Here is a 17,193-nt window from a genome sequence, read left to right as displayed (position 1 = left end):
CTGGATATTTTTTAATATTATGCAACTCTCAGCCTTGTTTTAAGTCTTCTGAAGAATGTTTTTGTTTTGTCTTGTTTTAGCTGGCAGTCAGCCCAGTTAGTTCAGACCACACATCCTAGCCAGCTTTCTGTGGGCTATGGTTCCAATGATAGAGTTTCCAGCTCCTTTGCAATGCTGTTTTATTCTGTCCCAGTAGTGTGCCACCTGTTTGAAACCTAGATAGTGAGCTACACTGTAGTTCATTGTTCAAAACCTTTACTTTGAGCCCTGGCCAGATAGCTTGATTGGTTCAAGTGTCCTTCTGATAAGCTAAGGTTATGGGTTGATCCCCAGTCCAGGCACATACAAGAATCAGCCAATGAATGAATAAATAGTAGAACAACTAATCAATGTTTCTCTCTTTCTCTGTCTCTAAAATAAAAAAATATTGAAATAATCTTTATTCAGCTGCTTCTGGTCAGTCTCACAGATGCACAACAGGAAGGTGGCCCCAGGATATCATACACAAATTTAGAGGTTCCTTGTCTTCAGTTTCCTCTTATTTACAATCTTCCCTGCACTCTGGATCTGTTCCAAGATTTCCCTTGGTGTTTTGGTTAGAGATTTACACTGGCAAGAGTGTAAGGAGACTAGAACCCTAAATTTCTAACCAAAACACCATTGCACCAGTGGAGACTTTCTGCCTTTTTTCCTGTTTCTAATTTGATGTAGAACAGAGTAAGTCCACAAAGCTCCACCTCAAACGATATCCACATCGCTCCACAGGGTTTACATATAGTGGGGAGGGAGGGGTGCTGCTGCTATTCTGCAGCTCTCCTTGAATAAGGCAAGTAAATTCCAAAGGGGTCTGATAGCTGCCAACCCTTTCCTGGTCCCCTAACTAGAGAGCAAACTGTTCATGGGCTTCTGTGCCAACTGGCAGTTCTTGTTTTCCTGTTAGGTGTCTGTGTAGATTCCTATTTGTTGTTTGGGATTATGTCTGGCATCTTGAGTCTGTGGAGTCACCCATCTTTCATCGGTGTTGAAAAGTCTATATCTAAAAACATTTGCTCTGTCCTATTCTCCCCTCTCCTTTGGCAGTCGAGTGTGTTAGGACTTTGCACTAATATCTTATGTCTCCTGTTTGGTTTTGTTTTTATCTTTCCATTTTTCTGCCTCCATGCTGCACTCTGGTAATTTCTCCTGATTTATATTGCAGTTTATAAATTCTTCCTATTAGCTGTATTCTACTCTGCTACTAAAGCTATTTATTATTGTTTTAAAGTTGTTTTTATGTGGTCTTGCAACTTTTGTATTTCGTTCTTTCTCAGATTAGCTCTATCACTTACAGTTTCCCATTTTCTACGGGTACCTGCTAACTTGATTTCTTTAAAGACAGAAGGCATAAATCTAATGCCTAAGTCTACGAGTTCATTTTCATTGTTTCTACTAATTCTATACTGGAGTCGTTTCCATAGATGCTGGGATTTTGCTTTTTCTTCTTTTTACTGTGTTAGATGTTATGTTTGAAAATTAGTTTAAGGCCTACAATGAAATTACTTTGCTATGATTTAATTTGTATTCCTCTTGGCACCAGGAGACATCACGTGTGAGGCCACCTTAAAAGCAAGTTAAATGCTTAAGATTTTTTGTGTGATGTAGGCAATTGCAAACTTGATTATAATTTTACATAATTTATACTTCTGGTACATCCTATCCAAAGATTGAAACCCTTTGGCAGAGGTCTCAGCCTATTGGGGGAAAATTTGTTAGATTCACAGTTCGTTAAGATTTTACCACCTTGAGTGGGGCTTCAACTTTGGTATCTGTTCCCCTTACTCTATAAAGTTGCCACAATAGGGCTCCATATTCACTTAACTTCTTTTTACTTTTAGGCTGGAAATCCCTTCTAGCCTTAAAATTTTGTTTTAAGATGATTTTTTGAATCTTAATCAGCTTTAGTTGTTTCAACAGGAGCATGGATCTAAATGTACGTTATGTAATTTCCAGAAACAGGAAGTTTTACATAATTGTATCTTTTTCCTACATGGCCATACTTTTTCTCTGGGTATTCCCTGCACTTAGCACATACTACTTGTGGCATGGAATTCATAAGTGTTGATAAGAAATATTCTAATTGTCAGAGTACTTAATCATTTTTAGCAAGTTTTACTTATAGCTGCTCAAAGATGTAGGTATCCTGTATTTGTTATCTTGTATTTGTTGCTGCATATCATAAAGCACTAGAAAACTTAGCAGTTTAAAACAAATGTTTAGTATCTCACAGTTGCTGAGATTCAGGAATCTGAGAGTGGCTTAGTTGAATGGTTCCCATGAGGTTGCAAACTTTTGGCTGGGGCTGCAATTTGATGGCTTGGCTGGGGTTGGAGGATCCACTTACACTCATGTGGCTGTTGTCAGAAGACTTCAGTTTCTCACCAAGTGGGCCTCTCAACGGGGTTGCCCACACCTGGAAAATGGCTTCCCCAAGAGTGAGTGATCCAGTAGAAAGAGAGGATAAGAGACAGACAGACAGGGAGAGAGGGGTATGGGGGAAAGAAGAGTAGGGAGAAATGCAGCAAAGATGGAAACCATAGTCTTTTATAACAATCTTGAAAATGTCATCCCATTCCTCTGCCATATTCCATTGATCATAAAGACCAACAATGAGCCCTGGCCAGTTGGTTCAGTGGTAGAGCATGGGCCCGGCGTGTGGAAGTCCTGGGTTTGATTCTCGGTCAGGGCACACAGAAGCACTCATCTGCTTCTCCACCCTTCCCTCTCTCCTTCCTCTCTCTTCCCCTCCCGCTGCCAAGGCTCCACTGGAGCAAAGTTGGCCCTGGGCACTAGAATGGCTCTGACTGCAGCGGAGTAATGCCTCAGAGGCTGAGCATTGCCCCCTGGTGGGCATGCTGGATGGATCCCGGTCGGGCTCATGCAGGAGTCTGTCTGACTGCCTCCTCACTTCTGGCTTCAGCTTCTGGCTTCGCAAAAATAGAGAAAAAAAAAAAAAAAGACCCACGTTGGTACAATGTGGGAGGGGACTACACAAGGGTGTGAATACTAGGAGGTAGGGACCATTGTGAGCTATCTTGGAGGCTTTTAAACGCCTTATTTTACCAAAAGAAAGAAAAAAACATCATATTCAGAGGTTCATAATAAAGCACCTGAATTGGATCTGTTTCTTCATTTGTAAAAAGCATGAAAATATAGTTCACCAATGTAAATCCAGAAAATATTTCCCAAAAAGGTTCAAATATTAAATTATGTACCATTCCACGCTAAATCCAAAACATAGAATGCAAAGACTTAAAACTACTAATTACCTGATGTTAAAAAAGTATCAATTAAATGGTAAAAGATAAATTTAGATGGTGAGGCTTAGTGTCTGGTAGAAAAACAACAAAGATTTTACATACAGCTCAAATAAAAATAACCTTGCAAGTGTTTTAGTAATAAAAATTTTGCTGAGAAAAATATTCCTCCTACTGAAATAGTCATAATTCCAATAATAGCTTTTCTTCTTGCCTTTCTGCAATAAGATGCTTTTATCAATCAGTAAAAGTGAAGAACAATGAAATCTTTAAAATTCTAAATATAAACCACATAACTCAAAGTAATTGAGGTGTAAATGACATTGTGTTCTTCAGTATAAAAAGCATGCTACGGCCCTGGCCGGTTGGCTCAGCGGTAGAGCATCAGCCTGGCGTGCGGGGGACCCGGGTTCGATTCCCGGCCAGGGCACATAGGAGAAGCACCTAGTTGCTTCTCCACCCCCACCCCCTCCTTCCTCTCTGTCTCTCTCTTCCCCTCCCGCAGCAAAGGCTCCATTGGAGCAAAGATGGCCCCGGCGCTGGGGATGGCTCCTTGGCCTCTGCCCCAGGCACTAGAGTGGCTCTGGTCACGGCAGAGCAATGCCCCGGAGGGGCAGAGCATCGCCCCTGGTGGGCGTGCCGGGTGGATCCCGGTCGGGCGCATGTGGGAGTCTGTCTGTCTCTCCCCGTTTCCAGCTTCAAAAAAAAAAAAAAAAAAAAGCATGCTACATCCATATGATACAGTGAAGGGAGAAAATATGTGCGTGTGTGTGTGTGTGTGTGTGTGTGTGTGTGTGTGTGTTTGCTGCTACTACACCTAAACCTTGGGAAGATGAAGAAACTAATAAAAATGATTACTTGTTAAGTATGCAGAGTAGGAAGAACAAGGTAGACATATCAAGGTGGGAGGCAAAAGTTACATTGGTAAGTTTTTAATCTTTTTTTCTGATATTTTAATCACGTACATATATGGAAATTTTTATAATCACAAAGAAAATGAAAACTTAGGATGTTTGAAGGTTTCTGGTTTATTTAAGATTTTTTTGTTTGTTTTTAAATTTGAGTCAGTATTAACCTTGTTCAACTGTTACAAAGAAACGTACATGTCTTTAGAAGGCAGGCTGTGGCAGGACAGTGGTTCTCCTCTTTTGGAAGGCCACTCAAGCTATATTTTCTTTTAAAATGAGTCAAGTTATCAGAGTTTTGCTTGAAAAGCTCTGTTACTTACTTACAAAATCCAAGTATCTAAATCCAGGCTGTTACAAACTTAGGCAATTCAGACACCGTAAGTGTCAGGCTACTACTTTTATAATAATTAAATCATAAGACAAGATATTCACACAACACAAAAGACTCAAGTTGCCTTAAATGGAAAGTTGCCTTACATATTACTTACTTTTTTGATTTTCAACTCTTGCCTAAACAAGTTTAGTGCCCACTATCTAACAGGTGCTCAGGTTGCCTTCTCATTATTGGTGTAGTTATCTTCCTGGGTTGTTTTCCAATCACCTAGATCTGTATTTCTATTACAACAATTACTTTACTTTGTTAATGATCTGCTTCACACATTCAGCTTCAAGAGGGAAAGAAGTACTTTATTCATCTTTTGACCAGTGAAGGCTAATAAAGTGCTCTGCATATATCAAGTGAATAGTCAGTTTGTTGGATGGCTGCATAAAACAATGGTAGATATCACTTCATATTTCAAAACTCAGAGAAAGAGAGTACTATTAAAAGGCATAAGACCAAAAACAGATCATTGCAGACTGAGTACAAAGAACCATTCTACTTTTTTCATCTTTAAAAAAAATTAAAATTTCAAATTAAGTACCAATGGGAACATGACCAAATATGTAGCAAATGCATTTGGAAACATACAGCTACAAAGAATACTTTAAAAGGTGCCTTTAAAGGCACATAATTCCAATTTTTATGAAATGTTGAGATTTTATGAAAACAGATCCAAAGCTATCCCCATCATGGGAAAAGACCTCCACCATTTGGGTATTTTAAAAGTTCAGTATTCATGCAATTACTTATATTGCAAAAGGAACACACATTACATAAGGAAAAGATAAATTGAAATTAAAATTAATTGTTTTTACCTTATGCCATCTCAATAAATTTCACAAGTTATTACATGTTACCATTTTAATATCTGTAACATCCTACATTGTTTATGATGTAGCTACTTCCAGGTGACTGATATTCTTCTCCTTACTGTGTCTTTGGCTAGTACTACAGATTGGATTTAGTAGGAACCGGTCACAAATTTGATTGTAATTCTTAGTCTCTCCTAGCCTGAGACCCTCTCAGTTCCTGAATTATAACCCTGACCTGGTCTTCAAATTGAGATGCTTCCCAAATATTTTTTATTATTATTTTTTTTTGTATTTTTCTGAAGTTGGAAACGGGGAGGCAGATAGACTCCCGCATGTGCCCGAGAGGGATCTACCTGGCACGCCCACCAGGGGGCGATGCTCTGCCTGCAGTCAGAGCCATTCTAGCGCCTGAGGCAGAGGCCACAGAGCCATCCTCAGCGCCTGGGCAAACTTTGCTCCAATGGAGCCTCGGCTGCGCGAGGGGAAGAGAGAGACAGAGAGGAAGGAGAGGGGGAGGGGTGGAGAAGCAGATGGGTGCTTCTCCTGTGTGCCCTGGCTGGGAATCGAACCCAGGACTCCCACACACCAGGCTGACGCTCTACCACTGAGCCAACCGGCCAGGGCCCAAATATTTTCTTAAAACAGGGCTATTTTGCCTGACCAGGCAATGGCGCAGTGGATAGAGCGTCGGACTGGGACGCAGAAGATCCAGGTTTGAGACCCTGAGGTCACTAGCTTGAGCCCAAGGCCACTGGCTCGAGCAAGGGGTCACTCAGTCTGCTGTAGCCCTCCCCCACCCATCGAGGAACCTATGAGAAAGCAATCAACAAACAATTAAGGAGACTAAGGAGCTGCAACCAAGAATTGATACTTCTCATCTCTCTCTCTTCCTGTCTGTCTGTCCCTATCTGACTCTGTCTCTGTTGCAAAAACAAACTTGAAACAAACAAACAAAAACCCAGGGCTATTTAGTGTAATTTCTTTTTCTTGAGACATACAACTGTTTTTGATACAAAAACGTGTATTCTACAAAAGAATAAAAAAGCATGAAACTATGATTATATTTTATATAACTTAAATGACAGGACTAACTAAAATATAATCATTACTTTTTTATTGCAACATACTTTTCTTACTTTTCTGTTTAAAGAGAAAAGCTCTCTAATAGTTTTAAATACATAGAATTTAACTTATGTTAATATTCTGTTATAAAAAATAACTGCCATTAAAGGATTTAAAATATGCAAAAGTAATTAGTTCATTAAAATTTATAATTAATACATGGGTGTCAATAAAAATATGGAGACTTGCCGAGAAACTTCTAAGGTTTAACAAAGTTAAAAAAAATAAATAAATAAAAACCTGTCCAGGTTTCATTTATTGCTACATAAAGACTACTTCAAAGGTCATGTGGGCTGCTGTCAATCACTCCTATAAGTGGCAATTACAGTGGTATGCTTTGGAAAGAAAGGAGGGAAAACAATATACTGCAATACAAAAATATTACCTATTTATAAATTATTAAAGATTTATAAAACACTGCTGAATCACATGTTCTCACTATAAAAACAATACACTTAAATATAGAAGCACAATAATATCCTGAAGCACCGACAGTTATTTCAAGAATACCCATTTAATCAAGAAAAAACAGATGTATGTAATAATTTGAGAAGAAAAAAGGCAAAATTCTGATTTTAATCCTCACAATCAGTTTATCTAGTCATGGAGGTAGGTCTCCACTCCAATTATACAAATAAGTTATCAGCCTTATTAAAAGAATTATAATATTAAGTCTAATATGAAATTGATCTGTGCCATTGAAATACATTAACAGACTTTAGAAACCAGTAATCTAACTGGCATATACAGAAGACAGGTATTTCCCTTATATAAGGTTACATGGGAAAAGAGCCTTCATTAAAATCGACCTTGTAAGAAAAAGTTATTACCTAAGTGCAGATACTTTGGCATAGCATTTAAATAACACAGTAAATGCTACAAATTTCTTAAAACAGAAGTAATCCTTGTCTTTTTAGTATTTTTATTAAGTATAAAGCTTCAAAAACTAGGTCTCATAATTTCTTTCAGATTTCAATTGTGGTGTGTTTCAAACATCAAACATTTACTTCTAGTGTTTGTTGCATTTCAGGTTTAGTGCTGGAGTTAGTTTTAATAAATCAGTTTGCAATATATAATATGATTCACTAACATCTTTTCACTAAGAAAGATTTTCTATAATGAAAAATACTAATTCTATTTCTAATGGTAAACTAGTCGAGTTAGAGGTTCCACCATGGATCACAGGGATTAGAGCACTATCAAGATCATTTAGATAATGCTGAGGAAGAAGCCGGCCTTCAGATCCTGCCTGAAATTCAACCTGAAAAAAAAAAAAATCTTAAGTCAACCCTAGAGAGTGAGTAATCTTGTTTAGCTCAGCAGATGAATATAAAATAATTATACTAAAAATATCATCCAGTTTAAGCATGTTAAAAAAATTGACACTTTCTTTATAAAATATGCTATTTCTTTTATCCATCTACTACATAAATTACAACTGTCCCTCCCACAACTATCATTAAAATAAAAAAACTTCCACTAATTCATACTTTAGTCTTCTCAATGAGTGTACAATACAAACACATTGGAAGGCCTTAGTCTTTTGAATGATTACCAACATGGTTAAATAAAATCCCAATGGTATTAAAAATAATAATATATTTTAAAATATTTTGGATTTGCTGGTGCATAATATTTAATATCTGAATTTAATGTTGCTAATGAAAATTGCATTTCAGTTTGACTAAGAAATATTAACAGTGCTATTCAGATAACAATTATCAGATATTTCCACAAAAAAGGATCTTTAAACAGTGAAATGAAAATATAAATTTTTTCCAATAAGAACTATAAGTATAGCACATCTGACTGAAGAAAAGCAAACCTTCAGCATATGAACTTGTTCATGTTTAGATCAACCGTTCTAAATGAAGAAACTGCTTTGAAACCTATTATACTGAATGTTGGAAACAAACATTAAAATAATACTGCCGTACCATTTTTTTATCTATCAAATTTTAAAGTTCAAAAGTTTGATTACATGCTGCTTTGATAAGGATGTGGGGGGGGGGGGGAAGAAAGCTCTTCCAAATTGTAACAGAAATATAAGTTGACGTGAGACAGTAAGGTAATATCTACTGAGTACATACTTGGACCTGACAATTCTACTTCTAGAAATGTTTCTGATATACTCACACTTATATGCAAAGGCAAAATATTGTGGATAACCTAAATGCCAAGCAGTACATAACAAATATGTGTAAGAAATAGTTAAATAAGTTGCAGTACATTTATATAATACTATGCAACTTATAAAAAATATGCAGTACCATGAAATACCTCTAAGGTATTTTAAGTTAAAGAAGCAAGGTTAAAAAAATAAAAGGGTAAAGAGGGAAATAAAAGAACACACAGTTATTTGCTTGTACATGCATAAAATAAAAATGATGCATAGAAATGGCTAACAGTTGACTGCCTCACAAGGAAGGAAAAAGAGGGAGTCTGGAGGTGGACTAGTGAGTTTGGAGTTAAGGGTAGGAAAGAGATCTTTCCTAGTCTATCTTTACCTTACCACTTCTACTGGGTATTATTTACATTGTAGCAGGACTGAGGGGCCAATCACATCAACTACAGTGTGAAAATGCTGTTCTCTGGAAATGGTCAATGAATTTATACTGTTATGCACATACATTTTTAGAGTAATTTTAAACCATGTGAATACAGAATCTATTCAGAATAATAAATTTTAAAATCTGCTTATCAGGAAGATTGTTGTAGAGACGGGGGTCAGCAAACTATGGCCTGAAGGCCAGTCTTGCCCACTGTATTTTGCAAACAAAGTTTCATGGGAACACTGCAGAGCTTGTTAGTTTAAACACTGTCTACAGCTGCTTTTGCAGTATAATGTAAGAGTAACTGTAGAAGAAATCAATCAGCCCACAAAGCCTAAAATATTTACAGTCTAGCTTTTTACAAAAGAAAATCTGGGCCCTGGCCAGTCAGCTCAGTGGTAGAGTGTTGACCTGGTGTGTGGATGTCCTGGGTTTGATTCCCGTTCAAGGCACAAAAAAGCAGCACCCATTTGCTTCTCCACCTCTTTCCCTCTTGCCCCCCCCCCTTCCCCCTTCCTGTATCCATGGCTTGATTGGAGCGAGATGGCTCCATGGCCTCTGCCTCAGGCACTAGAAAGACCTTGGTTGCTGAACAATGGAGTGGTGCCCCAGATGGGCAGAGCACTGCCCTCTAGTGGGTTTTTCGGGTAGATCCTGATCTGGTGCATGCGGGAGTCTTTCTCTGCCTCTTCTCCTCTCATTGAATAAATAAAAAAAGAAAGTTTGCTGACCCACAGTGGATAGAAAAGGAGATAATGGACATGAAATGTGTGCACATATTGGTGTTCAACAAATTTTGTTATTTTCATTTATCCCACAATAAAAGGTTAAAGGAAAACCTTTTGCTTATTTTAATATATGGTACACTGATTTCAACAATACATCACAAAAACATGCCTCACCATATCAGTGTCAATGGAAACTCTGAGGCCAATTTTATTCATGCCATTACTCTTCAGAGTTTTCAGGTGAGGGCATAATGCAGCACTGCAAGCCATGGCTATTTCTTTTGCAAACTGGTAACGAGTTGGTAAAGTAGATAAATCCTGGTCCTTTAGGTAGTAGAACACCTGAAATGTATTTAATTAGGAAACAAGTCATGATTTAAAAATGCAACAACTGCTACTTTCAATTCAACTCTTTAAATAAAATTCCATTGTTAGTGCCATAAAATTTACTAACTTAAGAACAATATACATGTGAGCATTACACACACACACACACACACACACCTTACCAAAAAACTGCAAGTTGTGGAATTTGGGAATGACTTAGCTATTTTTGCCTTTAGCAATGAAAGCCTTCTTAATTCAATTTAGAGAAAGATACTAATGAGTCTACTATAAACTCACCATCCTATAAGGACATCTTAAAAAGTTAAGATCAAACAAAGAAATAATGTCCTATAATTTCTATGCTCTCTATAGCTTCTACCTTGTGCACACATAAAGTCACAAAGAAAAAGAACACACATGCAGTGAGTAACACTGACTTCCTGACCTGGGAGGCAGAGTGAGGGCAAATACGGAGGTACGCTAAGAGTTAGGAATCTAAAGTTTCATATCCCTTCTTAAAAAAATTTGTTTTAAAATAACTTGAACATGTGATTAAAATTGATATCAACATTTTAATTTCTGTAAAATAAGATGAAAATGAAAATATAGTCACAACACATTTATATAAAATATGACAATGCTGCCAAAACTTAACTATGAGCCTGAAATACTACTACAGAAATCTAAATCTGGTGTTATAAAAGGAAGTCTGGTAAGAAGTATGTGTCTCCATTTGTAATGAAAAAGGTGTAATAAGCTATACTTAAACATTCAGAAGTTGAGTACTGCAAAATCTTCCAATTAAAACAACAACAACAACAAATACCATATCCAAACACAGCATGTAAAGGGGAGGGAATCTCTGTTCTCGTTTACCTCTGTACACTTTACAATCTTCTCATCAGTTTCAAAATCGGTTTCCAGTTTTATTTTTTCACTTGGAAATCCTTGTAATGATATTCCATCCACAGAACTGGTAACACTACAGAATAAAATATAATACAACAGAATTACTACTACTAAGGTGCTTCTTATGAAATAAATTATTATGGAATAAGGAGAAAAATTATGAGAGTTATAAATTTGAAATGGCATTAAGTTTTTGTTATGAACAAATAATTAAAACTGTAGTTTGTATTCATTTACCAAGATTTCTTGATTGTGCAGCAAATTAAATGTACTTTTTCATATGTCCAATTTAGACCTGAAGCTTAAAATACCTTAGTTTCCTAACAGAAAAACTGTCACATGAATTTCAAAAATTGTATTTTAGAATCCTTCAGCATCAGCATTAGGATTCTTTCTTCTTTGCTCCAGACCCCTCAGCCACTCTCAAAAATAGAAAAGAAAATGGGTAACTTTTAGAAAAGAGGAAGGAATGACCATAGTAATATTCTGTAAGGCTTCTAAAGTATGTTATTAAATTCAGTTGTTTGGATTTACAGTGAATCAATATAAAACAGAATAAACACCCAGAGGGAATTCTTTACTTACAAAAATAGACACATCACAAAGAATGTGTCTTGCTTTTCTCAGCCCTGGCATCAAGCCCACAATGCTACACAATGGACATTTGGTCATTGGCCCCCTCCCAATTGACCACCCTTCATCCTGGCTGAGAAAACACACATGAGGATATGTAGGCACATAGCTGAAAAAACAGAGTGCATTCATCAACTGAAGTATAAGCATTGAAATTTATGGTATAATTCTATATTTTTTCATAAAATATATTTTTTTAAGCCAGATGTTTTTATCCTTTCCCCTTCAATCAAATCAATAATATTTCAGTAACAAAAGGTCCTACTTTTTGTTTCCTTTTTCTTCAGAATCTACCCAGCAGATATCCACATATTCTCTCAGGTCTACAGCATCAACTTTCCCACATGCAATTTTAAAATCCTTCTGTTCTCGTAGAGCTAGCCGCAAGCCATCCATGGTCTCTGCAGTTATTTGTACCATTAAGCCATCTAAAAACGAGAGTTATATTGTACATTTATTTTACTAAATATTAATTTATATGTCTAATCCATAAAATTTGTATCAAAATGCAGTATTTTGTTCTGTGCAAGATATGTTTCAAATCATCTGTTATCTTAATGGTTGTTTTCTATTAGGAAATAAGAAAACTATTTCACAAAGTTAAGAATTCTTTATTAATAGTAAAAAAAAATTAGTAGGTGATTAAAAATATTTCCACTTCTGGCTATGACACCAAACTAGCTCTTCCATAACAACCAACCATAAAACTAGACAAAATATATGAGGGAAATGTTTTAGGTTGTGGACAGTAGGAAATGCAATACCATGATCCTTAGAAAAAAACTCAGCAAGTGAGCCCACAATTGCTTAGGTTCTCTTCTTGGGACAATTCCTACATGGTGATCCATTAAGCCTGCAATGGCCATACTAGCTTAAGAAGCCAGAAATAACTGTCTGCAATATTTTTCAACCACCAGTCTGTGGGCCCATGCCAATCCGCAAGAGTTAATCATATTGATTATGAAGATTACAGACCCAATTATCTTTGTCAAATTCCCTTATGCTCAGGATGATTCATGCCTTAGCAGTCCCTGAAATAATTCTCCTATTTTCACTGATCTCCAAGTATAAAAAGGTTGAAAACCACAGCTCTAGACAAACTCATAGACGTGTGCAATATCGACACACACCAATAGGAATGCCACTAGCAACACTGTTCACAATAGCATAAAAAAGAACCAACTCAGATGTTCACAATTAAAAGATAATAAATAAATATTATAAAATATTTAATAGTACTGAAATATATAAGCTATAATTGCTGGCAACAACATGCATAAATTTTAGAGACATGACAATAATGTGAAGAATGATATCTTTATAACTCTCCCAAATAAGCATAAATAAACATTGTTTAGGCATATGTTTATACAATGTAAAAAAATATTAAGCAAGAGAATCATAAACAGTATTCAATCCAGTAGTTAACTTTTGGAGGGAGAAGGAAGAAGGTATAAATAGACCCAAATATTGGTCATGTTCTAGTTCTTGGACTGCATCATGATTTCACAGTAGTTTGTGGTACTACGCCTTATAATTTACATATATTCTTTTATATAAGTATCAAATACAGTCTCAAAAAATAAAATGGAAAACATCTTTACATTAAAACAATTTAAAGATGAAACTCCTACCTTCAACTATGCTGGACTTAGCAAGAAATCCTGAAGATGTTTTCAAAGCTCCGTTGAACACTACAAAACTTGCACCTGTCACTGGTAAAAAACAATACTACAATTATGTTTTAACCTATTCTATTTATTTATTTATTTAAAATTTATTGATTTTTAGGGGGGAGAGAGAGAGAGAGAGAGAGAGAGAGAGAGAGAGAGAGGGAGAGAAAGGGGAGGAGCAGGAAGCATCAACTCCCATATGTGCCTTGACTGGGCAAGCCCAAGGTTTCTAACTGGCAACCTCAGTGTTCCAGGTCGACGCTTTATCCCACTGCGCCACCACAGGTCAGGCTTAATCTATTCTATTTTATGTTATATGATATTTGTTAAACATGTAATGTGGAGCATGGCACATTTTAAGTACCTGATAAATGCCATGCCCACATCACTTACATTAGAAAGCTAATAAAAAACAAAATTAAATTAAGACAAATATTGCATAAAGTTAATTCAATGTTTGTATCTAATAATTGATGGTCTATTGTACTATTTAAAATGTTTGTATCTGTGTGTGAGGGGGGTGAGAGCATAAATCAGAACAATCTCTGGGTGAACAACCTGATAATTATCTATTAAAACTATAAAAATATGTATCCTTTGATGTACCAATTCCATTTTTAGAACTTAATGGCATGTATACAAGGTTAATCACAGTCTATTTTTATTTATTTATTTTATTTTTTCAAAATCTATTGGGGTGATATTGGTTAATAAAATGATATAGGTTTCAGGTGAACAATTCTATAATATACTATCTGCATATTGTATTGTGTATTCACCACTTTAAATCAAGCCTCCTTCCATCACCAACAGTATATAGTTTTATAAATAGTCAAGGATTGTAAAAGTTATCTCCATCAATAAGGGACAATTAAGTGATGTACACATATAAAGTGGAAAGTTATGTGGAACATGAAAATTCCTTATATACTAACAGAGAATCACATCCAAAGTGAGTTAACAAAAGAAAAAGCAAGGTACAGTATGGAACAAAGTTATGACTTGTTTAAAAAAGTGGAAGAGGGGTGTGTGTGTGTGTGTTTTAATATACATACAAGCAAAAATGTCTCAGAAATGATATACAAGAAACTGGTAACAATGGTTTGGTTGTCTATGGGGAGGGGAAGAGGACACCCTGAGGGTCAAGGAAGAAAAAGAGACTTTTTACAATAAATATTTATAGTTCTTCAACTTATAAATATATACCTATTCCAAAAATTTACAATAGTTGTTAAGTGTTAATATAAAAAATATCAGTGACATGTTAAATGATAAAAGAACAATACAAAAGTGTAAATATCCAGTACAAAATAATCTACTTAACATATGTATTAATATAAAAGGAAATACAGTAAAAATCTCAAGAATGGCCATATAGTGACACTTTTCATTTACCACTTTTAAAAACATATTTTCCAAGCTTACTACAAATGAGTACATATTACTTTTATGGTAAGAAAAAAATGTATTAGCTGACAGATGTCAAGACTATTTTAAATATGTTATTTTATAATGTATTAACTTTACAGAATACAGTACTTACTTCCTCTTAACTCTCCATATGTTAGACCCTCTTCTGCAAGGGTTTGTTAATCACAGTAGTCACTGAGACCACTGAGCCAGAACTGAGAGCAATGTCACTCAGACATGATATTTACCTTACACCTTTATCACTTTTATATCCCTAGCCACTTACAGTTGTATAAATTATTCTACATTCTTATCTACCCTCTGCTCCCTTAAGAAGGTTGAAGCAAAGAGCAAACAAGGTGACAAAACTCATTTCAGAGAGAAATATCTAGGGGAAAAAAAGACTCCTCCTATATAGGACACAATAAGCCTGAAGATATCTATATCTATATAGTGTTCCAAATCTTTAAACCGAATGTAGCTCAAGAGAATAAAACAAATTAGAAGCAATTTAAAAATATTTGTGTAGATAAAATTTTAAAGCTGTTTTATCACCATCAATTCAGCAAATAAGTAAAAAACTTTCCCCCTTTGAAAAGAATCCTATTTATTGAGGTGGTTTAATGGATCAATACTAGGAACCAACACTCACCTTTTCTAGGGTGGCCAGTGGCACTGTTGGCCTGTGTTTGATAAACTCCATCATTCTGTATACAGACTAGATGAGAATCTGCTTCCGTACTAAAACTAGCTCCAATGCTAATGACGTGATCATTAGAAGAATTTATTACTTTCATTACCTGGAAAAACACAACACTCACCTAGAAACATGTTTAACATTTTATGCCTTTATCAGTTACACTAATTCAAAGAGTCACATTTCTGACCAGCTTCATAATTATTAACTTTGGCCTGGACAACTCCACAAGAATGTGCTAAAACAAATGTATTACAATAAAATCACATCAATATATAAAACAGAAAAAAGATGAAAAAGTAGGATTAAACAAATGCCTTAAGGAAACTAATTTAAAATTTCAAAAATAGTATTTCTTGCCACATACATTTGATAGTCTGATTCAAAAGAAACAAATTTAATCTGACACACTTCTAAGGAAATCTAATGTTCAATAATTATCTTCAAAATTTGAATAAAGCGGCCCTGGCTGGTTGGCTCAGTGGTAGAGCATGGGCCCAGAATGAGGATGTCCCAGGTTTGATTCCCAGTCAGGGCACACAGGAGGAGCAACCATTTGCTTCTCCACCCCACCCTTAGCCATGGCTTGATTGCTTCAAGCATGTTGGTCCCCAGTGCTAAGGATGGCTCTGTGGAGCCTCCACATCAGGCTCTAAAAATAGCTTGGTTGCGAGCATGGCCCCAGACAGGCAAGCAATGGCCCCAAATGGAGGCTGCAGGGTGGATCCTGGTTGGGGTGCACATGGGAATCTATCTATCCCTCCTCCTCTCACTTGGAAAAGAATAAAAAATAAATAAATACAGCAATTATACTTACATCATTGTATTTTTTCCGAGGTATTTTTATGCAGCTTTTCCCCATTTCCATGTGAATCAATAGCTGGTCTACATTATGCAAGGTATACTGGTAATTTCGAAGATCCTACAAAAGATAATGACACTTCCATAAATCTTAAACTACTATACATGCACATTTACCCATTCATTAAATCCTTTAAGAATATCCATTATTTTAAGACTTGTGTTACATAACTGTGAAAATGCCATCTAAACAGCAGTACCAACTTAAAAAGTGAACAAATCTTTCCAGCTATTCCACAATAGTAATAAAGAATATCAAACTGAGGAAGAATTCTCTGGTTATTGGGGTTGATCTCCTCTTTTTAGTTAAAAATCTTTCAAGTAGGTTTTATTTTCTGCACTTGACTTTACTGAGCATCACAGATAATGCATTTTATTTTAATGTATTTATTTCTGTATTTATTTTGAATTTATGGATGGTACTGGTTATCAAAATGATACAGGTTTCAGGTACACAGTTCTACAGCACATCTCTGTATATTGTGTTGTCTATCTACCATTCCAAGTCAAGTCTCTGTCCCAAATAAATCTTCAAACTGAATATTATACATAAAAGTAAGTCCACTGAAATACTTTTCTGTGGTAACAGGTAAACACAAAACTATAGAAATCAGGGGTAGAAGGAAACCTCAAATTTCATCTGTTCTAATTCTTCCTAAAGCAAATGAAACTTAGGCCACACTTTGCTCAGACTCACCAAACTTACTGGCTTTACTAACACTTTTTTTTTTACTAAATCTTCAAAAACTTCAACATCTGTGTAGCTCTCACATTACCTAAATGTGTAAGCACTACAGCGGGATGAATTGGAAGATAATTAGAATCAAGTACATATAATTACAAATAAATGAGATATATTCTAAAATGTAATCATTAAAAGCAGCCC

General features: G+C 35.8%; 1 protein-coding gene across 6 annotated transcripts in view; it reads right to left on the bottom strand.

Annotated features, from left to right (window-relative positions):
* Positions 1-4,301: 4,301 nt before the first annotated feature.
* The window catches only part of ZFYVE16 (zinc finger FYVE-type containing 16), a 58,779-nt gene continuing 45,887 nt past the window's right edge, over positions 4,302-17,193 (bottom strand). For all 6 annotated transcript variants that reach the window (XM_066273667.1, XM_066273666.1, XM_066273663.1 and 3 more), the window contains 7 exons: positions 16,264-16,368; positions 15,402-15,549; positions 13,301-13,381; positions 11,932-12,094; positions 11,001-11,106; positions 9,972-10,139; positions 4,302-7,778 (listed from right to left, as the gene is read on the bottom strand). In XM_066273667.1, coding sequence (XP_066129764.1) covers positions 7,617-7,778; positions 9,972-10,139; positions 11,001-11,106; positions 11,932-12,094; positions 13,301-13,381; positions 15,402-15,549; positions 16,264-16,368 — 933 coding nt within the window. In that variant the 3' untranslated portion in view covers positions 4,302-7,616. The remainder of the gene's footprint in view (positions 7,779-9,971; positions 10,140-11,000; positions 11,107-11,931; positions 12,095-13,300; positions 13,382-15,401; positions 15,550-16,263; positions 16,369-17,193) is intronic.

The sequence above is a fragment of the Saccopteryx bilineata genome, chromosome 4 (assembly GCF_036850765.1).
Source record: "Saccopteryx bilineata isolate mSacBil1 chromosome 4, mSacBil1_pri_phased_curated, whole genome shotgun sequence".
NCBI lineage: Eukaryota > Metazoa > Chordata > Mammalia > Chiroptera > Emballonuridae > Saccopteryx > Saccopteryx bilineata.
The sequence above is the reverse complement of the archived record's forward strand: the minus strand, read 5'-3'. Positions and strand labels throughout refer to the sequence as shown.